Genomic DNA, 21169 nt, shown 5'->3' with positions numbered 1-21169 from the left:
CCCACAAATGGCACCCGTCACATGCTAAGGCAAGTCAACTGGTTCAGTATTCAGAACATTCACTTCAAACTAATAGCATTTCTGGTTTGTGGCACTAAGACGATCAGATTAGGTACTATAATCAGAACAGTAAAAACCAAACTTACCACACTTAAAAAAGATCTGCTAAATTTGACCTACAATTTGAACTAGCGAATACTTCCAAAAGGCGCCTGCCACCGTTTCCCATCCAACAATTTCAAGACAGTAATATCAGCTTTCATATCACCTTCACAAAGGCCTGTTTCAGGGAGAAGCTGAGTCAGAAATCAACCTTTGTCTTGATTCTAAGACCTGAAGACATATTCTTTTGTACTGGATTCCAAAGCTCCTGAAACATCCGCACAAAGAGAGATCTGTTCTTGCCCCACACCATGTATCAGCCCCTGTCTCTGAGATTAACCATAAATCATTTAAACAATCAACGAAATACTTTCTCCATAAAGAACAGAAAGTTTTGAGTTTTGAGAAGTGGCACCGTTGAAATAGTGCGGATACCGAAACACTCTACACACTTTAATTTTTATAATCTCAAAAAAGAACCAAATTCAATTATGTCCTAACATTTGGTTTGTCAACTGTGTACCCCGCTATACTGACAAACGTAAGGGGAAATGTCATTTCTTGATCAAAGGGACATTTGTTACTGAACTTGTTGACCATAGATATAGTTACATCTTTATTTTCAAGCCTGCTCTTTCAACGAAGATTTCAAAGAGCGTCATGCAGCTTGTTTCAAAACGTTTATTTTGTAAGGCATGTGAAGAAAATATCCACATTTGAAGCATCAGTGACAACAATCATGTCTCATGCAATTCCTTATTTGGGCTTGTGCCATCTGTTCCCGTGTTTTTGTACTCTGAAGCCTGAAGACATTCCATTCCTCGTTTGTACTTGGTTCCAACGCTCCGTAAATATCCGTACAAAGAGAGATCGATTGCCTTGTGTTCCCGTGGTTTTTCAAGTGAACTTTTGACGTGCCTTTGCGTGTGTTTGTGACTGGTACCACAGTTAAGACTAAATACGCTCACCTGGTAGCATCACCATTTCGAAAGTGATTCATAAATACATGCTTTTAATGTCGGAATCGTAAATCAACAATCGATTCTTATGAAAATGGAAAGGGTTTTGTCATTTTTATGTATACTCTGCCCAAATTATATTGTCACATGTAAACATATTGGAATAACAAAGAGACTGCAATTCTGTATTTTGTAACGAGAATTCAAGTACATTTCTTTTTTCTTTATTATATCAAATATTTTTCTGTAAATATAGCTTCCCCGGAAATGTTTACCTCGTGATAAGCGAGCTCTCTCATTCGTTCGCTCTTACTCACTCACTCACTCACTCACCCATCCGATCCCGCTAGTCGCCACTTACGACGAACATGGTTTGCTGAAGACCAATGTTATAGTATTGCAGAGCGCAACTATAGTGAGTGAGTGAGTGAGTGAGTATGGTTTTACGCCGCTTTTAGCGATATTCCAGCAATATCACGGCGGGGACACAAGAAATGGGCTTTGCACATTGTACCCATGTCGGGAATCGAACCCGGTTCTTCGGCGTGACGAGTGAACGCTTTAACCACTAGGCTACCCGGCCTCCCCGAGCGCAACTATAAACAATAAACAAAGAAACCAGACCCCTCAGCACCGCCACATGTTAACGTGTTAGTCATTCATGTATTTGTTTCAAATGAGAGCACAGGACATGGCTCGCTGATTCTGTACAAATACATTAATCAAACTTTCATGTTAGCATACTTTCCTTCTAACCCTGACTATATTTAAACTAATCGTTAAAGTACCAGGTCAGTTCAAACATAAATTCGTTAAAACATCATTTCACGTTTTGAGTCCATGTTTTTAGTAGATGAGTAGCGTGTCAACGTATCAAAATCTTGGCTCCCTGCATCCGTATATTTTGAAAACAACTCCCGAAGTATCACAAAGTAGAGACAACGCATGGAAAACAACTTCTGTAACGGCGAAGTTTCGGTACAGATCCTTACACCGTTGTCAAGCAACAGCCTTTCTGTTTGAAGATTGTATTGTTTGTATATAGTAATATCATTTAGTATTCAGACGTCTGGTCAAAACCTTGTTTCATATCATTTACGATTGCAGAGCTGTTCTTTCAGGAGCAAGCGTTCAACATAGGGGAAATGGTATGCCTCAGGTCACGTGATAAGGCCTGCAATCGTATATGATATGGAACAAAGTCGTGGTTTTATTTCTGACTGTTGTGTTTGACTGACTGTTGTGTTACACCGACAGTACACTCTATGCGGTTAACCGTTGCCATGTTATACAACCTGAAGCCCTCGGTTGGCCCCTTGACACCTCGTCAATGTGACCGCCATGGCTCCCCACCAAGATACGTCATCAAACATATGATATAGCAAACCACCCTAGGCATGGATGACATGTGTGTCTTAATGTTACACTGTCTACAAATTTAATATATATTCAAATACAATATAAGGTCAATTTAAACACAAATTCTAAACGAGATTACCCCTTTCAGAGAGGTTGTCCATGAACTTAATCAATTTCAAGGTATTTCAATAACATCGTCGTTAGAACAGTGGGAGAAATCTGCTTCACAAACCCCAAGTCACTTCACTCAATTAGCCGGAACGTCATCTATTGGGGAATGTTTTCGGAATATTATGGACAGTAATTATTATATATAGGCGTGTAATTTCGTTTCGTTTCGTTTCGTTTCGTTTCGTTTCGTTTATGTAATGATATTAAACGGATCCGACCGATCATATATGAATCATTTAAAAAAAACAATGTAGGAAATATACAGTGGTGGGGGGAATAGTGCTCGGGCGACAGACTTTACAGGTGAAAGTTGAGTGATGGAGGGTACAGGGGAAGGTAGTGTGATGGAGAGAACAGGGGAAGGCTGTGTGATGTAGGAGCGTTCAGGGGAAGGTTGTGTGATGGAGAGAACAGGGGAAGGTTGTGTAATGTAGGAGGGTACAAGGGAAGGTTGTGTGATGGAGAGAACAGGGGAACGTTGTGTGATGGAGAGAACAGGGGAAGGTTGTGTAATGTAGGAGGGCACAGGGGAAGGTTGTGTGATGGAGAGAACAGGGGAACGTTGTGTGATGGAGAGAAAAGGGGAAGGCTGTGTAATGTAGAAGGGCACAGGGGAAGGTTGTGTGATGGAGAGAACAGGGGAACGTTGTGTGATGGGGAGAACAGGGGAAGGTTGTGTGATGGAGAGAACAGGGGAACGTTGTGTGATGGAGAGAACAGGGGAAGGCTGTGTGATGGAGAGAACAGGGGAAGGTTGTGTAATGTAGGAGAGAACAGGGGAAGGTTGTGTGATGTAGGAGGGTACAAGGGAAGGTTGTGTGATGGAGAGAACAGGGGAAGCATACAGAGCATACAATGGAGATGCCTCTTCACGCGCCTATTCTGAAACACAATTGTCTGTGGCCGGTTCTCCATCATGACGATGATACAATAGAGATATACGATCGGTTCGTTCAGGTGTGTCACAGTTCAACGAAAGTTACAGAGTGGATTGTTATTGTGTGGAACTGACTGGGACACTTTTAAACACATGATAAAAATGAATTGATCATAATCAATTGGTGGTGGAGCGTCCGCCCGGAGAGCGGAAGGTCGGGGTTTCGATCCCAGGCCCTACGTCAGACCCAACGATGTAAAAATATGGTACTTGTCCCGTTGCCTTGTGATTGGGATTATAACGGGGGGCTTAAACAAGGACTGGTAGTCTCGCAGTCAGTATGTTGTGTGTGAGTGGGGTATTTATGTTAAACTGTGGTATGGTATCTTTATAATAGTGGGCTGGCACTTTAAAATCGGCATTAGTCCAGACTAGTACTAACAAACAAACACACACACACACACACACACACACACACACACACACACACACACACACACACACACACACACACACACACACACACACACACACACACACACACACACGGGCATGCGCGTCGCTATATAAGCTCAATACAGGTTTTGAGAAGTGGAACAGTTGAACAAATGTGGATACTGAAACACTCTACACACTTGAAGTTTTATAATCTCAGAAAAGAACTAAGTTCAATTATGTCATAACATTTGATTTGTCAACTTTGTACCCTGCTAAACTGTATGACAAACGTAAGGGGAAACGTCATTCCTTGATCCCCGGGGCATTTGTTACTAAACTTGGTGACCACAGATATAGTTACATATCTTTTCCAAACCTGCTCTTTCAACGAAGATTTGAAAGAGCGTCATACAACGTTTATTTTGTAAGACATGTTTCATGCAATTCCTTATTTGGGCTTGTACAATGTTGTCCCGCGTTTTTGTACCCTGAACCCTGAAGACATGTCCATTCCTCGTTTGTACTTGGTCACAACCCTCCATAGATATTCGTACAAAGAGAGATGTGTTGCCTTGTGTTCCCATGGGTTTTTTCAAATGAACATTTGACGCGCCTTTGCGTGTGTTTGTGACTGGTGCCACAGTTAAGATTAAATACGCTCACCTGGTAGCATCCCCATTTCGAAAGTGATTCATAAACACATGCTTTTAATGTCGGAATCGTACAATCGACAATCGATTCTTATGAAAATGGAAAGGGTTTTGTCATTTTTAGGTATACTCTTACATCATAAGTGACTGTATTTAACATATACATTCCTGTCCAAATTATGTTGTCACATGTAAATATATTGGAATAACAAAAAGACGGCAACTTTGTATAATGTAACCATTACTCAAAATGCCCTCCGACAATCATTGAGAAAGAATTCAAATACTTTTCTTTTGTCTATATTTTTCTTTTTTGTCTTCGTCTTCGTACGTTTGTTTGCGTCTTCGTACGTTCGTCTGCGTGTACTTCAGGTTAGTGGCGTCGGAATATAATCCAATAATTGTTCATGAAGGCTAGTTTGTTTTAACCGTTTGACTTTTATTTTATTGTAGGGTAACACGGTTTGATAACTGTTGCATCATGTCATATCTTCTTTCCATATTTAGTCTTGGAATTTAAATAAGGCTTTTTCCTATAAAATGATAAATTCATGTAGTTGATAAACCAGTATTACTAAACCGTTTAACCATACTGTTGAATTTGCCGGTGAGCGGGTAAGATCAATGTTCACTGCTGGCAAGGTGTTCTAGACAGGGTGTTTACCTCGTGATAAGCTCACTCACTCACTCACTCACTCACTCACTCACTCATTTCAACTTTCAGGTGCTGGTGCGTGTAAATCAGTCCTGTCTTCATTCATACGACCTCTCCACGTAAGATATTTGTCAATCCGGCAATAAGGGTTTCCCTACTTACACTGCGGCGGTGGCTATGAGAGTGTATTTGTGGAAAAGGTCGTCGACCGCCACTCGTTAACGTGTTAGTCATTCATGTATTTGTTTCAGATGACAACACAGGACATGGCTCGCTGATTCTGTACAAATACATTAATCAAACTTTCATGTTAGCTAGCATACTTTCTTTCTAAGCCTGACTATATTTAAACTAATCGTTAAAGTACCAGATCAATTCAAACATACATTCATTAAAACATTATTTCACGTTTTGAGTCCATGTTTTTAGTAGATGAGGAGTAGATGAGGAGCTCCTCATCTACTAAAAACATAGACTCAAAACGTGAAATAATGTGTTAATGAATGTATGTCTGTAAAGGCGACGTTTCGGTACAGATCCTTACACCGTTGTCAAGCAACAGCCTTTCTGTTTGAAGATTGTATTGTTTGTATATAGTAATTTATAGTAACTCATATCAAGTGTGAAATCCATTCACGACAGCTTAGAGGTCATCGTTGTCGTCACAGCACTTTCCTTGAAGGTGTTCTTTCATTTTAGGAAAAAGGTGGAAATCACTTGGTAGCAGGTCTGGCGAATATGGAGGGTGAGGAAGCTCTTCGAACCCACATTGTCGCACAACAGTCTTTGTACTCGAGAGAAGAGGCATTGTCATGAGGTAGTAGAACTCAAGCAGTCAGCATTCCTCGCCGCCTTTCTTTGGTAGGATCTCTTAGGTGATGAAGCAAATAAGCAAAGGGGGCACCGGTAATCGTCTTTCGACTTTCTAAGTAATCAACAAAGGTCACATGTCAGTGCTGTGCACACAATGTCGAAACTGGGGTAAACGTCGCTGGTCACGTGTCATGTTTTCAGATGAGTCCCGATTCCCTTTGCACTTCCGTGGTCGCGCCTGGAGACGTCGAAATGAACGCCAAGCCAATGTCAACCAAATACCTCATCATAGATTTGACGATGGTTCGGTTGTGTGCGGGGTGCCATCACTATGACAACAAACCCCACTCCATATTGTGAAATAAAGAGTCACTGGACAGTACTGTCGAGACAACATTTCTGTTTCTACATTTCATCTTTCAGAACGACAACGCCCTTTCCTACGAATCGTTATTGTTCACCCCCAGCAGCACAGCATCCATAGAATGCCATGGCCAGCAATGAGCCCAGACCTTTTCCCCCCTGAACACGTCTGTAACAAGGGAGACGTGTGCGTCAACGTCAAACGCCGCTAACCGCGTCGGCTGACCATGTCTAGGCGCTGCAAGAGAAGTGAATGTTTAACAAATCGTGGCGGTATTACGCACAGCTGAAATACGTTAATGAAACTCTGGAATTTCCAATCATAATCCTATCGTCATTCCAAACCGGTCATAAATCTACTGTCATACTTTACTTCCAGTTGAAATGTGTTCCCAATTCGTTCATTATTATCAAACAACTATTGCTAGAAACGTATGTCTCATACAATTTTTGGGGCGGTCATGTAGCCTAGTAGTTTAAGCGTTCGTTAAAGGCCCGGGTTCGATTCCCAACATGGGTACAGCAACATGTGTGAAGCCCATTTCTGGTGTCCCTCGCCGTGATATTGCTGGAATAGTGCAAAACGCGGCGGAAAACCATACTCACTCACTCATACAATTTTGACCATTTAAAGTATTTCTGAGTATCCCTACCCTTGTTGAAGAGTATACAAAAAGAAACGATTGAATTCGGGGAATTCTGACAGGTGGAAGAAGGCTCGAATGGTTACACAAATGTACACAGCTCAGGTCACCACAAGCATTAATACATGAGACATCTACTCAACAGAGCATACAATGGATTCGCCTCTTCACGCGCCTATTCTGAAACATAATTGTCTGTGGACGGTTCTCACACACACACACACACACATACACACAAACACACACACAAACACACACACACACACACAAACACACACACGTGCATGCACATCGCTATTTAAGTGCAACAATCTTTGATGCGACGTTAAACCCCATGTTTGTTTCTTTCTGTCTTTCTTTTTCACACAATATTTCAGTTAAGTGTAATTTGAGTCTGGGTCATGCAATCCAGTGATCTTCACGGTGAACAAGCACGAGCTGCTGAAGACATTGACACGAATCTTCACGAGGGGCAAGCATGGATTGCTGAAGACCAATTCTAACACGGATCTTCACTTCAGCTCATCTTCTCCACGACGAAGACAACCAGAATGGGTTTCACGCACTGTGAGCAAATCTTCCACGTGACGGTGTTTTAACACTTCCGAACATGTCTGTAACTTAAAGAGTGAGTGAGTCAGGAGAGTTTCACGCCGCTTGCAGCATTAGTCCGGGAATATCACACAAATAATGATATAATGATATTTAGATTATGTCCTGAGAACTGAACCCAGATCTTCATCGAGATAAGTGAACGCGCTAGCCACTTCCCAAGCGTCATACTACTAGTAAGAGTGAGTGAGTGAGTTGGCTTAACGCCACTTTTAACAGTATTCCAGTTATATCACGGCGTGTCAGCTTAATGTGGGAGGAAAGGCCGAAGTTATGTAGGTCTGAGACATTTACCACTTCGGTGCACCAACGAGCACGGGTTTGGTGCTGACAAACACAGAGATATAATTGGGGTGAACCGGAATTTGAACCCACAACCAAAAGTTTCTGGCATACCCAATGGACGCAACTCTGTACAACGAAAAATACAATGAGTTTGGGTTTTTTATCTTAAGGGTATTACATCTGTTACAGATGGCATCCTCTTCATCATCTTTACATCAACCTCTTCGTACCTCCTGTATCCCAACTTTATTATACCCACGACGAAATATAAAACCTAATGCTAGACCGTGGTAGGATGGTACGCTATATATCGCAATAGGTAAGTTATAATAGATCGTAATGCTTACAAACTTATTAAATATGTCACACGCAAAATAATTTCTTGTTCTTTGTTCCACTTTTATGACACATCAATTAGGACTGATCGATATTGATTTTCTTTACCGAGGTCGGTAAACAAAGTACTTGTCAATAGCGACGCACGGGCAGGCAACTCGAAATTATTGCGGTATGGCTATTTTGTGGTGTGATAGTGTGGATTATGTTGTTTACATCACTTTCTCTTTTGGATTATGCATATTCAGTATGCATACGACCTAAGTTGGGTCAAAGGACTTCGTCTAAACAAATGGATTCTTTTCTAATCAATTTTGAATGGATGTAGGGGTAATACCACTTCAAAAACATTCCAGAAACGATCATAAAAACATACTCTTGTAGCCGTGACAAAACGCAACCTCTCCTGCATTCGACCATGCGATGAAATATTGTCCTTAGTTTGGCATAAGTAAACAGTCGAGATTTACCGATACCGCGATAATATAGAGTCATACTATAAATAGAGTAGTAGCTAAGTAGCACGGTGTCTTTGTCGTTGTAAACGAACCAAATATCCCCGGGAGACAGATCTCCCTCTTGACAAAACTCAATGCATGAACCAACTGGACGAGAGGTAGGTCAGTACACTCTGTTCACCTGGAATAATGATGACATCAACACAATGTTAGTTCTAACAGACCTGGTTCCTGACACGCCTGTTTGAACACATGAGTTCGCCATGTTTCTTCTGCTCCACATCCGGGTACTCACGAGGGAAAAGCAATAACAAAGGCAACAACCAGTCCAGGGGAATTAGATCAGTGCCCCTTTAAACTGTATTTTGATTGTCTACCTCCCGAATCATAGTATCAGAAAGTCCATATCATTCGGATTTCCGTTTTCATCCAAACCTTCCCAGGTCTTAAATTTGAAAAACAACGAATCTGAAATAATTATTTTAAGCACAAAACGGACGTTATTATTCATTTTATGCTGGAGCAATAAAACGTTGAAGACATAAATCACAAGAAATCTGCTAAAAGAAGGATCCTTTATACGATTCAGTTTTGAGTGGCATTTCCCCGACTTACTCACCCAGAACGATGTTTGTTTGTTTGTTTGTTTGTTTGTTTGTTTGTCTCTTTCTTCCAAGATTATGAAGCTTATACAGACCCTCCTACTTAAACTATGCCGATGGCTAATACGGGATCAGCTTATCGCTAATCTGTTAATAATTACTGTCCTTGGCGTGTAAAAGTACTTCCAGTAAATTAGGTCTTTTTTGTTTCAGTTCACACCTCAGAGCATGGTTCGCTGGGTAATACCGGCCAATGTCCTAAGTTCTGTTGAGAATTTTTCCATTAACTTGCCAAGTTATTAGTTGGATCATTAACTCGGACGGCTTGCTGGCTCGCTCAATTACGTCCATGTTTATTATATATACTGTGCGTCATTATTGGGGGGTCGCGCAGAAAGTAAAAGGTAAAAATATTTTTTAAAAAGCCTCCATTACCGACTTCCCAGAGTTCAGTTCAGTTACATGTATAATGAAGCATGTTGTACCTTTCTTCCATGTAACTTGTCATGTATTGCACATACAGGCTCTAAACCACTGGTTGCGTTCAGGCGTGTGTTATATTCCAGGGTATCCCTTTCCATCACCTTCAATCCTGCACTTTTCAGCGTTATTTTAAACTTCGTTGTCCATTTTTTCCGGTTTCGAAAGGGCATCTAATATATGCCACATAGGCATAAACAATATGTTCTTCAACTAGTATCTCATTGTCAACAAAATCGGGCCTATTGACCCGCGTTGGTATATGTTCATGTTTGACAACCTCCATCCATGGTGACCATTCCATGATGACGCTGACAATGGTCAAGAGACTGTATTAATTTTATTTTTTTTAACTTTCTATTTCTGTTGCATTTCTATTTTTCAGTTGCGCATATTTCTGTATTTGTTGACCAATCATTGAAGACTAGTACCTTCTTTAAGAGTTCATCATTAATTTAAAAACTTTCCTTCCTGAGGTTAAGTCCTAAATAGTTTAAACGGTTTCAGTTCATACCAGTGTCCATGATTGGGTGAGAAATTTAAGCAACATTGTTTAGAGAAACAACAAACTGTAATGTTAATAGTGTGCTTACTTTGTTACCCGGGGAATAGTAAATAAAAGTGAAAAAAACATTTCCATATTCATGCGAAATCTCTATATCTAGAGCACTTGATTATGTATCAAATAGTGATGATACCTGGTGTTCGTGAAATGTTAAATGTATCTTGCCCCACAAATGGCACCCGTCACATGCTAAGGCTAGTCAACTGGTTCAGTATGTATCATTATCAAATAGTGATGATACCAGGTTTTTATGTGTCATTATCAAAAAGTGATGATACCAGGTTTTTATGTGTCATTATCAAATAGTGCTGATACCAGGTTTTTATGTGTCATTATGAAATAGTGATGATACCAGGTTTTTATGTATCATTATCAAATAGTTATGATACCAGGTGTTTATGTATCATTATCAAATATTAGATTATCAGATTAGGTACTATTATCAAAACAGTAAAAACCAAACTTATCACACTTAAAAAAGATCTGCTAAATTTGACCTACAATTTGAACTAGCGAATACTTCCAAAAGGCGTCTGCCACCGTTTCCCACCAGACAATTTCAAGACAGTAATAGCAGCTTTCATATCAACTTCACAAAGGCATGTTTCAGGGAGAAGCTGAGTCAGAAATCAACCTTTGTCTTGATCCTAAAACCTGAAGACATATTCTTTTGTACTGGATTCCAAAGCTCCTGAAACATCCGCACAAAGAGAGATCTGTTCTTGCCCCACACCATGTATCAGCCCCTGTCTCTGAGATTAACCATAAATCATTTAAACAATCAACGAAATACTTTCTCCATAAAGAACAGAAAGTTTTGAGTTTTGAGAAGTGGAACCGTTGAAATAGTGTGGATACTTAAACACTCTACACACTTTCATTTTTATAATCTCAGAAAAGAACCAAATTATGTCCTAACATTTGATTTGTCAACTGTGTACCTCGCTATACTACATGACAAACGTAAGGGGAAATGTCATTTCTTGATCCAAGGGACATTTGTTACTGAACTTGATGACCATAGATATAGTTACATCTTTATTTTCAAGCCTGCTCTTTCTACGAAGACTTCAAAGAGCGTCATGCAACTTCTTTCAAAACGTTTATTTTGTAAGGCATGTGAAGAACATATCCACATTTGAAGCATCAGTGACAACAATCATGTCTCATGCAATTCCTTATTTGGGCTTGTACCATCTGTTCCCGTGTTTTTGTACTCTGAAGCCTGACATGTCCATTCCTCGTTTGTACTTGATTCCAACGCTCCGTAAATATCCGTACAAAGAGAGATATATTGCCTTGCCAAAGGGCATTTGACGTGCCTTTGCGTGTGTTTGTGACTGGTGCCTCAGTTAAGACTAAATACGCTCACCTGGTAGCATCGCCATTTCGAAAGTGATTCATAAACACATGCTTTAATGTCGCAATCGTACAATCGACAATCGATTCTTATGAAAATGGAAAGGGTTATGTCATTTTTATGTATACTCTTACATCATAAGTGAATGTATTAAACATATCCATTTCTGCCCAAATTATATTGTCACATGTAAACTTATTGGAATAACAAAGAGACTGCAATTCTGTATTTTGTAACGGGAATTCAAATACATTTCTTTTTTCTTTATTATATCAAATATTTTTCTGTAAATATAGCTTCCCCGGGGATGTTTACCTCGTGATTAGCTCACTCACTCACTCACTCACCCATCCAATCCCGTTAGTCGCCACTTACGACGAACATGGTTTGTTGAAGACCAATGCTATAGTATTGCAGAGCGCAACTATAGTGAGTGAGTGAGTGAGTGAGTATGGTTTTATGCCGCTTTTACCGATATTCCAGCAATATCACGGCGGGGACACAAGAAATGGGCTTTACACATTGTACCCATGTCGAGAATCGGCGTGACGAGCGAACGCTTTAACCACTAGGCTACCCGGCCTCCCCGAGCGCAACTATAAACAATAAACAAAGAAACCAGACCCCTGAGCGCCGCCACTCATTAACGTGTTAGTCATTACTGTAGTTGTTTCAGATGACTGCATGGGACATGGTTCGCTGATTCTGTACAAATACATTAATCAAACTTTCATGTTAGCATACTTTCCTTCTAACCCTGACTATATTTAAACTAATCGTTAAAGTACCAGGTCAGTTCAAACATACATTCATTAAAACATCATTTCACGTTTTGAGTCCATGTTTTTAGTAGATGAGTAGCGTGTCAACGTATCAAAATCTTGGCTCCCTGCATCCGTATATTTTGAAAACAACTCCCGAAGTATCACAAAGTAGAGACAACGCATGGAAAACAACTTCTGTAACGGCGAAGTTTCGGTACAGATCCTTACACCGTTGTCAAGCAACAGCCTTTCTGTTTGAAGATTGTATTGTTTGTATATAGTAATATCATTTAGTATTCAGACGTCTGGTCAAAACCTTGTTTCATATCATTTACGATTGCAGAGCTGTTCTTTCAGGAGCAAGCGTTCAACCTAGGGGAAATGGTATGCCTCAGGTCACGTGATAAGGCCTGCAATCGTATATGATATGGAACAAAGTCATGGTTTTATTTCTGACTGTTGTGTTTGACTGACTGTTGACTGACTGTTGTGTTACACCGACAGTACACTCTATGCGGTTAACCGTTGCCATGTCATACAACCTGAAGCCCTCGGTTGGCCCCTTAACACCTCGTCAATGTGACCGCCATGGCTCCCCACCAAGATACGTCATCAAACATATGATATAGCAAACCACCCTAGGCATGGATGACATATGTGTCTTAATGTTACACTGTCTACAAATTTAATAGATATTCAAATACAATATAAGGTCAATTTAAACACAAATTCTAAACGAGATTACCCCTTTCAGAGAGGTTGTCCATGAACTTAATCAATTTCAAGGTATTTCAATAACATCGTCGTTAGAACAGTCGGAGAAATCTGCTTCACAAACCCCCAGTCACTTCACTCAATTAGCCGGAACGTCATCTATTGGGGAATGTTTCGGAATATTATGGACAGTAATTATTATATATAGGCGTGTATTTTCGTTTCGTTTCGTTTAGGTAATGATATTAAACGGATCCGACCGATCACATATGAATCATTTAAAAAAAACAATGTAGGAAATATACATTGGTGGGGGGAATAGTGCTCGGGCGACAGACTTTACAGGTGAAAGTTGTGTGATGGAGAGAACAGGGGAAGGTTGTGTAATGTAGGAGGGTACAGGGGAAGGTTGTGTGATGGAGAGAACAGGGGAAGGCTGTGTAATGTAGGAGCGTACAGGGGAAGGCTGTGTAATGTAGGAGGGTACAGGGGAAGGTTGTGTGATGGAGAGAACAGGGGAAGGCTGTGTAATGTAGGAGGGTACAAGGGAACGTTGTGTGATGGAGAGAACAGGGGAAGGCTGTGTAATGTAGGAGGGTACAAGGGAACGTTGTGTGATGGAGAGAACAGGGGAAGGCTGTGTAATGTAGGAGCGTACAAGGGAATGTTTTTAGTAGATGACGAGTAGATGAGGAGCTCATCATCTACTAAAAACATGGACCCAAAACGTGAAATAATGTTTTAATGAATGTCTGTTTGAACTGATCTGGTACTTTAACGATAGGTTTATTATAGTCAGGCTTAGAAAGAAAGTATGCTAGCTAACATGAAAGTTTGATTAATGTATTTTTAAAGAAAGAAAGAGCCATGTCCTGTGTTGTCATCTGAAACAAATACATGAATGACTAACACGTTAACGAGTGGCGGTCGACGACCTTGTCCACAATTACACTCTCATAGCCACGTTTTGAGTCCATGTTTAAGTAGATGAGTAGCGTGTCAACGTATCAAAATCTTGGCTCCCTGCATCCGTATATTTTGAAAACAACTCCCGAAGTATCACAAAGTAGAGACAACGCATGGAGAACAACTTCTGTAACGGCGACGTTTCGGTAAAGATCCTTACACCGTTGTCAAGCAACAGCCTTCCTGTTTGAAGATTGTATTGTTCGTACATAGTAATATCATTTAGTATTCAGACGTCTGGTCAAAACGTTGTTTCATATCATTTACGACTGCAGAGCTGTTCTTTCAGGAGCAAGCGTTCAACATAGGGGAAATGGTATGCCTCAGGTCACGTGATAAGGCCTGCAATCGTATATGATATGGAACAAAGTCATGGTTTTATTTCTGACTGTTGTGTTACACCGACAGTACACTCTAGGCGGTTATTCGTTGCCATGTAATACAACCTCAAGCCCTCGGTTGGCCCTTTGACACCTCGTCAATGTGACCGCCATGGCTCCCCGCCAAGATACGTCATCAAACATATAATATAGCAAACCACTCTAGGCATGGATGACATGTGTGTCTTAATTTTACATTGTCTACAAATTTATTATATATTCAATGTAAGGTCAATTTGAACACAAATTCTAAACAAGATTACCCTTTTCAGAGAGGTTGTCCATGAACTTAATCAATATCAAGATATTTCAATAACATCGTCGATAGAACAGTGAGTGAAATCTGCTTCACAAACCCCAAGTCACTTCACTCAATTAGCCGGGACGTCATCTATTGGGGAATGTTTTCGGAATATTATGGACAGTAATTATTATATATAGGCGTGTAATTTCGTTTCGTTTCGTTTCGTTTTGGTTTATGTAATGATATTAAACTGATCCGACCGATCATATATGAATCATTTAAAAAAAACAATGTAGGAAATATACAGTGGTGGGGGGAATAGTGCTCGGGCGACAGACTTTACAGGTGAAAGTTGTGTGATGGAGAGAACAGGTGAAGGTTGTGTAATGTAGGAGGGTACAGGGGAAGGTTGTGTGATGTAGGAGGGTACAGGGGAAGGTTGTGTGATGTAGGAGGGTACAGGGGAAGGTTGTGTGATGTAGGAGGGTACAGGGGAAGGTTGTGTGAAGTAGGAGGGTACAGGGGAAGGTTGTGTGATGTATGGGTACAAGGGAAGGCTGTGTGATGTAGGAGGCTACAGGGGAAGGCTGTGTGATGTAGGAGGGTACAGGGGAAGATTGTGTGATGGAGGAGGGTACAGGGGAAGGTTGTGTGATGGAGGAGGGTACAGGGGAAGGTTGTGTGATGTAGGAGGACACAGGGGAAGGTTGTGTGATGTAGGAGAACACAGGGGAAGGTTGTGTGATGTAGGAGGTTACAGGGGAAGGTTGTGTGATGTAGGAGAACACAGGGGAATGTTGTGTGAAGACGGAGGGTACAGGGGAAGGTTGTGTGATGGAGAGAACTCGAGAAGGCTGTGTGATGAAGGAGGGTACAGGGTAAGGTTGTGTGATGGAGAGAACAGGGGAAGGTTGTGTGAAGACGGAGGGTACAGGGGAAGGTTGTGTGATGGAGAGAACAGGGGAAGGTTGTGTGATGAAGGAGCGTACAGGGGAAGGTTGTGTGATGTAGGAGAACACAAGGGAAGGTTGTGTGATGAAGGAGGGTACAGGGGAAGGCTGTGTGATGTAGGAGGGTACAGGGGAAGGTTGTGTGATGGAGAGAACAGGGGAAGGTTGTGTGATGAAGGAGGGTACATGGGAAGGCTGTGTGATGAAGGAGAAAACAGGGGAAGGTTGTGTGATGTAGAGGAACACAGGGGAAGGCTTTGTGATGTAGGAGAACACAGGGGAAGGCTGTGTGATGTAGGAGAACACAGGGGAAGGCTGTGTGATGTAGGAGAACACAGGGGAAGGTTGTGTGATGTAGGAGGGTACAGGGGAAGGATGTGTGATGTAGGAGGGTACAGGGGAAGGCTGTGTGATGTAGGAGGGTACAGGGGAAGGCTGTGTGATGAAGGAGGGTACAGGAGAAGGCTGTGTGATGTAGGAGGGTACAGGGGAAGGTTGTGTGATGGAGGAGAACACAGGGGAAGGTTGTGTGATGTAGGAGGGTACAGGGGAAGGCTGTGTGATGTAGAAGGGTACAGGGGAAGGTTGTGTGATGTAGGAGGGTACAGGGGAAGGCTGTGTGATGTAGGAGGGTACAGGGGAAGGTTGTGTGATGTAGGAGAACACAGGGGAAGGTTGTGTGATGTAGGAGGGTACAGGAGAAGGCTGTGTGATGTAGGAGGGTACAGGGGAAGGTTGTGTGATGGAGGAGAACACAGGGGAAGGTTGTGTGATGTAGGAGGGTACAGGGGAAGGCTGTGTGATGTAGGAGAATACAGGGGAAGGTTGTGTGATGTAGGAGGGTACAGGGGAAGGCTGTGTGATGTAGGAGGGTACAGGGGAAGGTTGTGTGATGTAGGAGAACACAGGGGAAGGTTGTGTGATGTAGGAGAGTACAGGTGAAGGCTGTGTGATGTAGTAGGGTACAAGGGAAGGTTGTGTGATGAAGGAGGGTACAGTGAAAGGTTGTGTGATGTAGTAGGGTACAGGGGAAGGCTGTGTGATGTAGGAGGGTACAGGTGAAGGTTGTGTGATGTAGGAGGGTACAGTTGAAGGTTGTGTGATGTAGGAGGGTACAGGGGAAGGCTGTGTGATGTAGGAGGGTACAGGTGAAGGTTGTTTGATGTAGTAGGGTACAGGGGAAGGCTGTGTGATGTAGGAAAACACAGGGGAAGGTTGTGTGATGAAGGGGAACACAGGGGAAGGCTGTGTGATGTAGGAGAACACAGGGGAAGGTTGTGTGATGTAGGAGAATACAGGGGAAGGTTGTGTGATGTAGTAGGGTAGTGGGAAGGCTGTGTGATGTAGGAGGGCACAGGAGAAGGCTGTGTGATGCAGTAGGGTACAGGGGAAGGCTGTGTGATGTAGGAGAACACAGGGGAAGGTTGTGTGATGAAGGGGAACACAGGGGAAGGCTGTGTGATGTAGGAGAACACAGGGGAAGGTTGTGTGATGTAGGAGAATACAGGGGAAGGTTGTGTGATGTAGGAGAACATAGGGGAAGGTTGTGTGATGTAGGAGAATACAGGGGAACGTTGTGTGATGAAGGAGAACACAGGGGAAGGCTGTGTGATCTAGGAGGGTACAGGGGAAGGCTGTGTGATGAAGGAGAACACAGGGGAAGGCTTTGTGATGTAGGAGAACACAGGGGAAGGCTGTGTGATGTAGGAGGGTACAGTGAAAGGTTGTGTGATGTAGGAGGGTACAGTGAAAGGTTGTGTGATGTAGGAGAACACAGGGGAAGGTTGTGTGATGTAGCAGAATACAGGGGAAGGCTGTGTGATGTAGGAGGGTACAGTGAAAGGTTGTTTGATGTAGGAGGGTACAGGGGAAGGTTGTTTGATGTAGGAGAGTACAGGGGAAGGCTGTGTGATGTTACAAACACAGCATGTCACTTTAAGCCACTTGAATATGTAAATGTATCTATAAATTTAAACATTATGTAATGTAATCACTCGGATGAGGTAGCTGCTGGCAGAGTAGCAGTATGTTGTACTTTGCTATTACGCATATGTAATAGCATACGATAATGTATTATTATTTATCACATAAACTGCTTGTGCTGAGACGTATGGGCTGAGAGGCCTACATTCTGAATAATATTATATTAGAGGAAGATAACAATACTCCTTGGACGTGAAGAAAATGGCGATTTGAATTTGGAAGAACGACTGAGACTTGTTTGTGTCAAATTACCCGGATACATGTGCAAGACATGCAGTGATCTGTGATAGTGTACTTATATAGTACAGTGTGTGTGGCCTTGGAGACTCAGTGCAGTCGTACCAAGATAAACATGTTCTTTTTGTGCAACATAATAATCAATCGATATGACAATCGATGTTTATATTTGTTTAACCTTGTCAAGCAAGAAATGAAAGAGTATATACAGATAGATGGACAATTCAGAGGACATACAAATATATCAGAATACAATTTGCTGCTTTTTAGAATAAAAATAGATGAGACAAAAAGTGAAATAGTAGTAGCGATTGTGTTCAGTTCACTGCAGTGTCAAACAAGCATTGTTGTGATGAGACTTTAACTAGCAATCTGAATAGTTTCTATTTTCAGTTTTGCATGTTTAAAATTCTATTTATATTTAAGGGCCGCTTCTATCATTCACTCAAAGCGTTATAAAATCTCCACTGTGCTCGATGATGAATGAGTCTCATTTTCCGCGGCAACAAAATCCTTACGTTGACTGGGAAACAGCTCTGTGGGGGGGATGGTGCCCGGGGTGGCAGGCTTTCAAATGTTGAATCTCTGCCAAGTCATCCATTCGTGTGCCTCTTAATGAGCTAAAGAAAGCAAGTCTGTTCTTTACATTTACAAGTAAAGCTTCACGTTATGGGGCAGCTTCACGAGGTGATACGAGGATGAATGTGATCTCAAGGCAACCTCAGATTGAAAGCGTAATAGATGGAGAGATGGAGAAGGGTGGGGGGGGGAGAGAGAGAATGGAGTCTGTTTGGTCTGCATGGAAATCTGACTAAACGAGGGAGCCTGTCCCGGAATAGTATTACATCTTCATCGTACAGACGACAAAGATGAGATGGGTATCGGATGATTACAATGGCTCATCGTATGTGTCATTGTTCCCAGACATCGTGGATTTCTGCTCATGTTATCAACTACTGGTTCATTATTCAGGATGCAGCGGGAATATTTCTCACTGCGGCGTAATTCAACATCCACTCATCCTGTAGCTTCAGTTATGACACAGCGCCGTGCGTTTTGATTTGAAATGAATAGCTATCTCCTACAAGCTGAGAAAGGAAACCTGCCCTGTCCGGGTAAGATGCCACTCTAGGACAGCCAGGGTGTGACTGAGACACAGTATTCCACGTAGTTCTAACGGAAGTATGCACACATGTTTATTGGTGGTTACAAATAAAACAATCAAGAAATGGTGATGTATTTGATACGGTATGATTTGTGTTTTGGACCTAAGTTTGCAATGTTTCGGCGATTGTTTCTAGGCCCCTAACGTATTAATAAAGTGTGTAATTTTGCGGCCAAATCTAATTATCAAGTGTGTATTGTTTTCCCCTGGAAGTTTAGTAGCAATGTATACTGTTGTTTGTTTATTCTTTCGTTTTGTTGGGTTTTGTTTTTGTTTTTTTCTTTTCGTCTGTTTTTTGTTTCTTGTTTTGGTTTTTAGTTTTGGTTTAATTTCTTTCCTTCTTTTCTTTTTCCTTTTCTTAATTTCTTATTTTGTCGTTTGTTTTTTATTTGTTTTTGTTGTGCTTTTGGGTGGGGTGGGGTGGGCCCATGCCCTCATTAGGCCTGCATGCCGGAGTCCTGCCTTGTGTATCAAATATATTGACGACGAACATATAACATATTCCCTTTCATCTTTGCCCCGGGCAACTCGTCATCTTCTGGAACTTTCTCCCTCTCAGCATCTCTCAGCGGAACCTGATGCATAACGACTGATTACCTTGTCAGACTGGTTTCTCGCGCGTGGTATGCGCAGTATTTATTAATATCACTAGACAAGAGCCCAGTGTAGATTACCATCCGCTCACAACCATTAGGAAGCATGCACTGTGTAACTACTAGTCCAGGAGACGCAACGCCGCTGTTATCAGTGTATTAAAGGAACGAATAGATTTTCGGAAAACCATCAAGACATGCCGTTTTAAATACATTTTTCTGAGTGATCTTCACTTTTTCGAAGGAAATTGCGAACTGTGCATATTTTACTCTGAGAACGCCTTGCTAGATTGCGATGGTTACAACCGGGGCTGAAGTCGAGTAGGTTCTGGAAACAGTGTGTTAATGCATTCAGCACACCGTGAAGACCGTACCATCTCCACACGCTGGTATAGGGTTACAGCAGGAGTCTGGTGGAGTTCTCGTATCTTCTCCCTTGTACTGCGTGTAGTGCGTCTTGCTCAACCCGACGAGGTGCAGCAGAGATCTCATGACACGAACAGCGGGTTACAGTCAGTAGCAGCGGTCTTGATAGAGCATTAAATTTTTGAAGGCGACATGAATAGTTTAAATACATTAAATATAACTTACTTTTTACAATTAAGTGAGGAGGAACTAATTAGTCCATACTTGGCATGACGTGACGTCTTCATGTGTTGCTACAGCAACCACAGCAACTCCAACTAACAGCAAATGTAACAAGTAGCCTAGTCATACAGGCCCTGAAACAAATATATCCAATGCAGCCCATGGAAGTCTATATATTTAGCAAGTCTAAATAACTGCAGTATCTTAAGATGAAGCAAGTCTCATGGCTCCGTTTTATTTTATTTTATAACTTTTTATATTTTTCTTTAAAACATGCTCATTTCAGAGAGTAGATGTTAGTCTACAAGTAGCGTTATGTAACAAGATAGTCGTATGTAGCATGTAACTAGTTTGTTTGTTTGTTTGTTAATGCCACACTCTTCAATATTCCAACCATATGACGGTGATGTGTAAATAATTGAGTCAGGACCAGACAATCCAGTGATTGACATCATGAGCATCGATCTACGCAATTGAAATATACGATGACATGCATCAACCAGGTCAGCGAGCCTAACCACCGGATCCCGTTAGTTGCCTCTCACGACAAGCCATGCGCCTCTTACGACAAGTATGGGTTGCTGAAGACCTATTCTAACCCGAATCTTCACGGGTCCACAAGTAGCCGTGTATGTAACATGGAGGTATATTTACCGAATTGCTAGTTATCTTGAATAGCCGGACATTCCGAATGGCTGTATATATATGACCTCACCGACAGAGAATAGCCACCCTCGATCAACCGCCGAACCAGATTCTATAGGGAATAAGGCAAAATAGGTGTGAAGAGAATATGAATGGACCAATGTCCTGCTACACCGGTAGCTCTGCCAATCATTTTTTTCAAAAAAAATGA

At 41.7% G+C, this 21169-nt stretch overlaps 1 protein-coding gene across 1 annotated transcript in view; it reads right to left on the bottom strand.

Moving 5' to 3' along the window:
• Nucleotides 1-20217, bottom strand: part of LOC139466643 (uncharacterized) — a 38080-nt gene extending 17863 nt beyond the window's left edge. The window contains exons 1-2 of the mRNA XM_071248227.1: nt 20100-20217; nt 15346-17141 (exon numbers count right to left, since the gene is read on the bottom strand). Coding sequence (XP_071104328.1) covers nt 15346-17141; nt 20100-20217 — 1914 coding nt within the window. The remainder of the gene's footprint in view (nt 1-15345; nt 17142-20099) is intronic.
• Nucleotides 20218-21169: the final 952 nt, after the last annotated feature.

Source organism: Haliotis cracherodii, unplaced genomic scaffold (assembly GCF_022045235.1).
Source record: "Haliotis cracherodii isolate W230 unplaced genomic scaffold, xgHalCrac1.p SCAF_19, whole genome shotgun sequence".
In the NCBI taxonomy this organism is placed as follows: domain Eukaryota; kingdom Metazoa; phylum Mollusca; class Gastropoda; order Lepetellida; family Haliotidae; genus Haliotis; species Haliotis cracherodii.
Note: the sequence above shows the minus strand (reverse complement) of the source record. Positions and strands in the feature narration are given on the sequence as shown.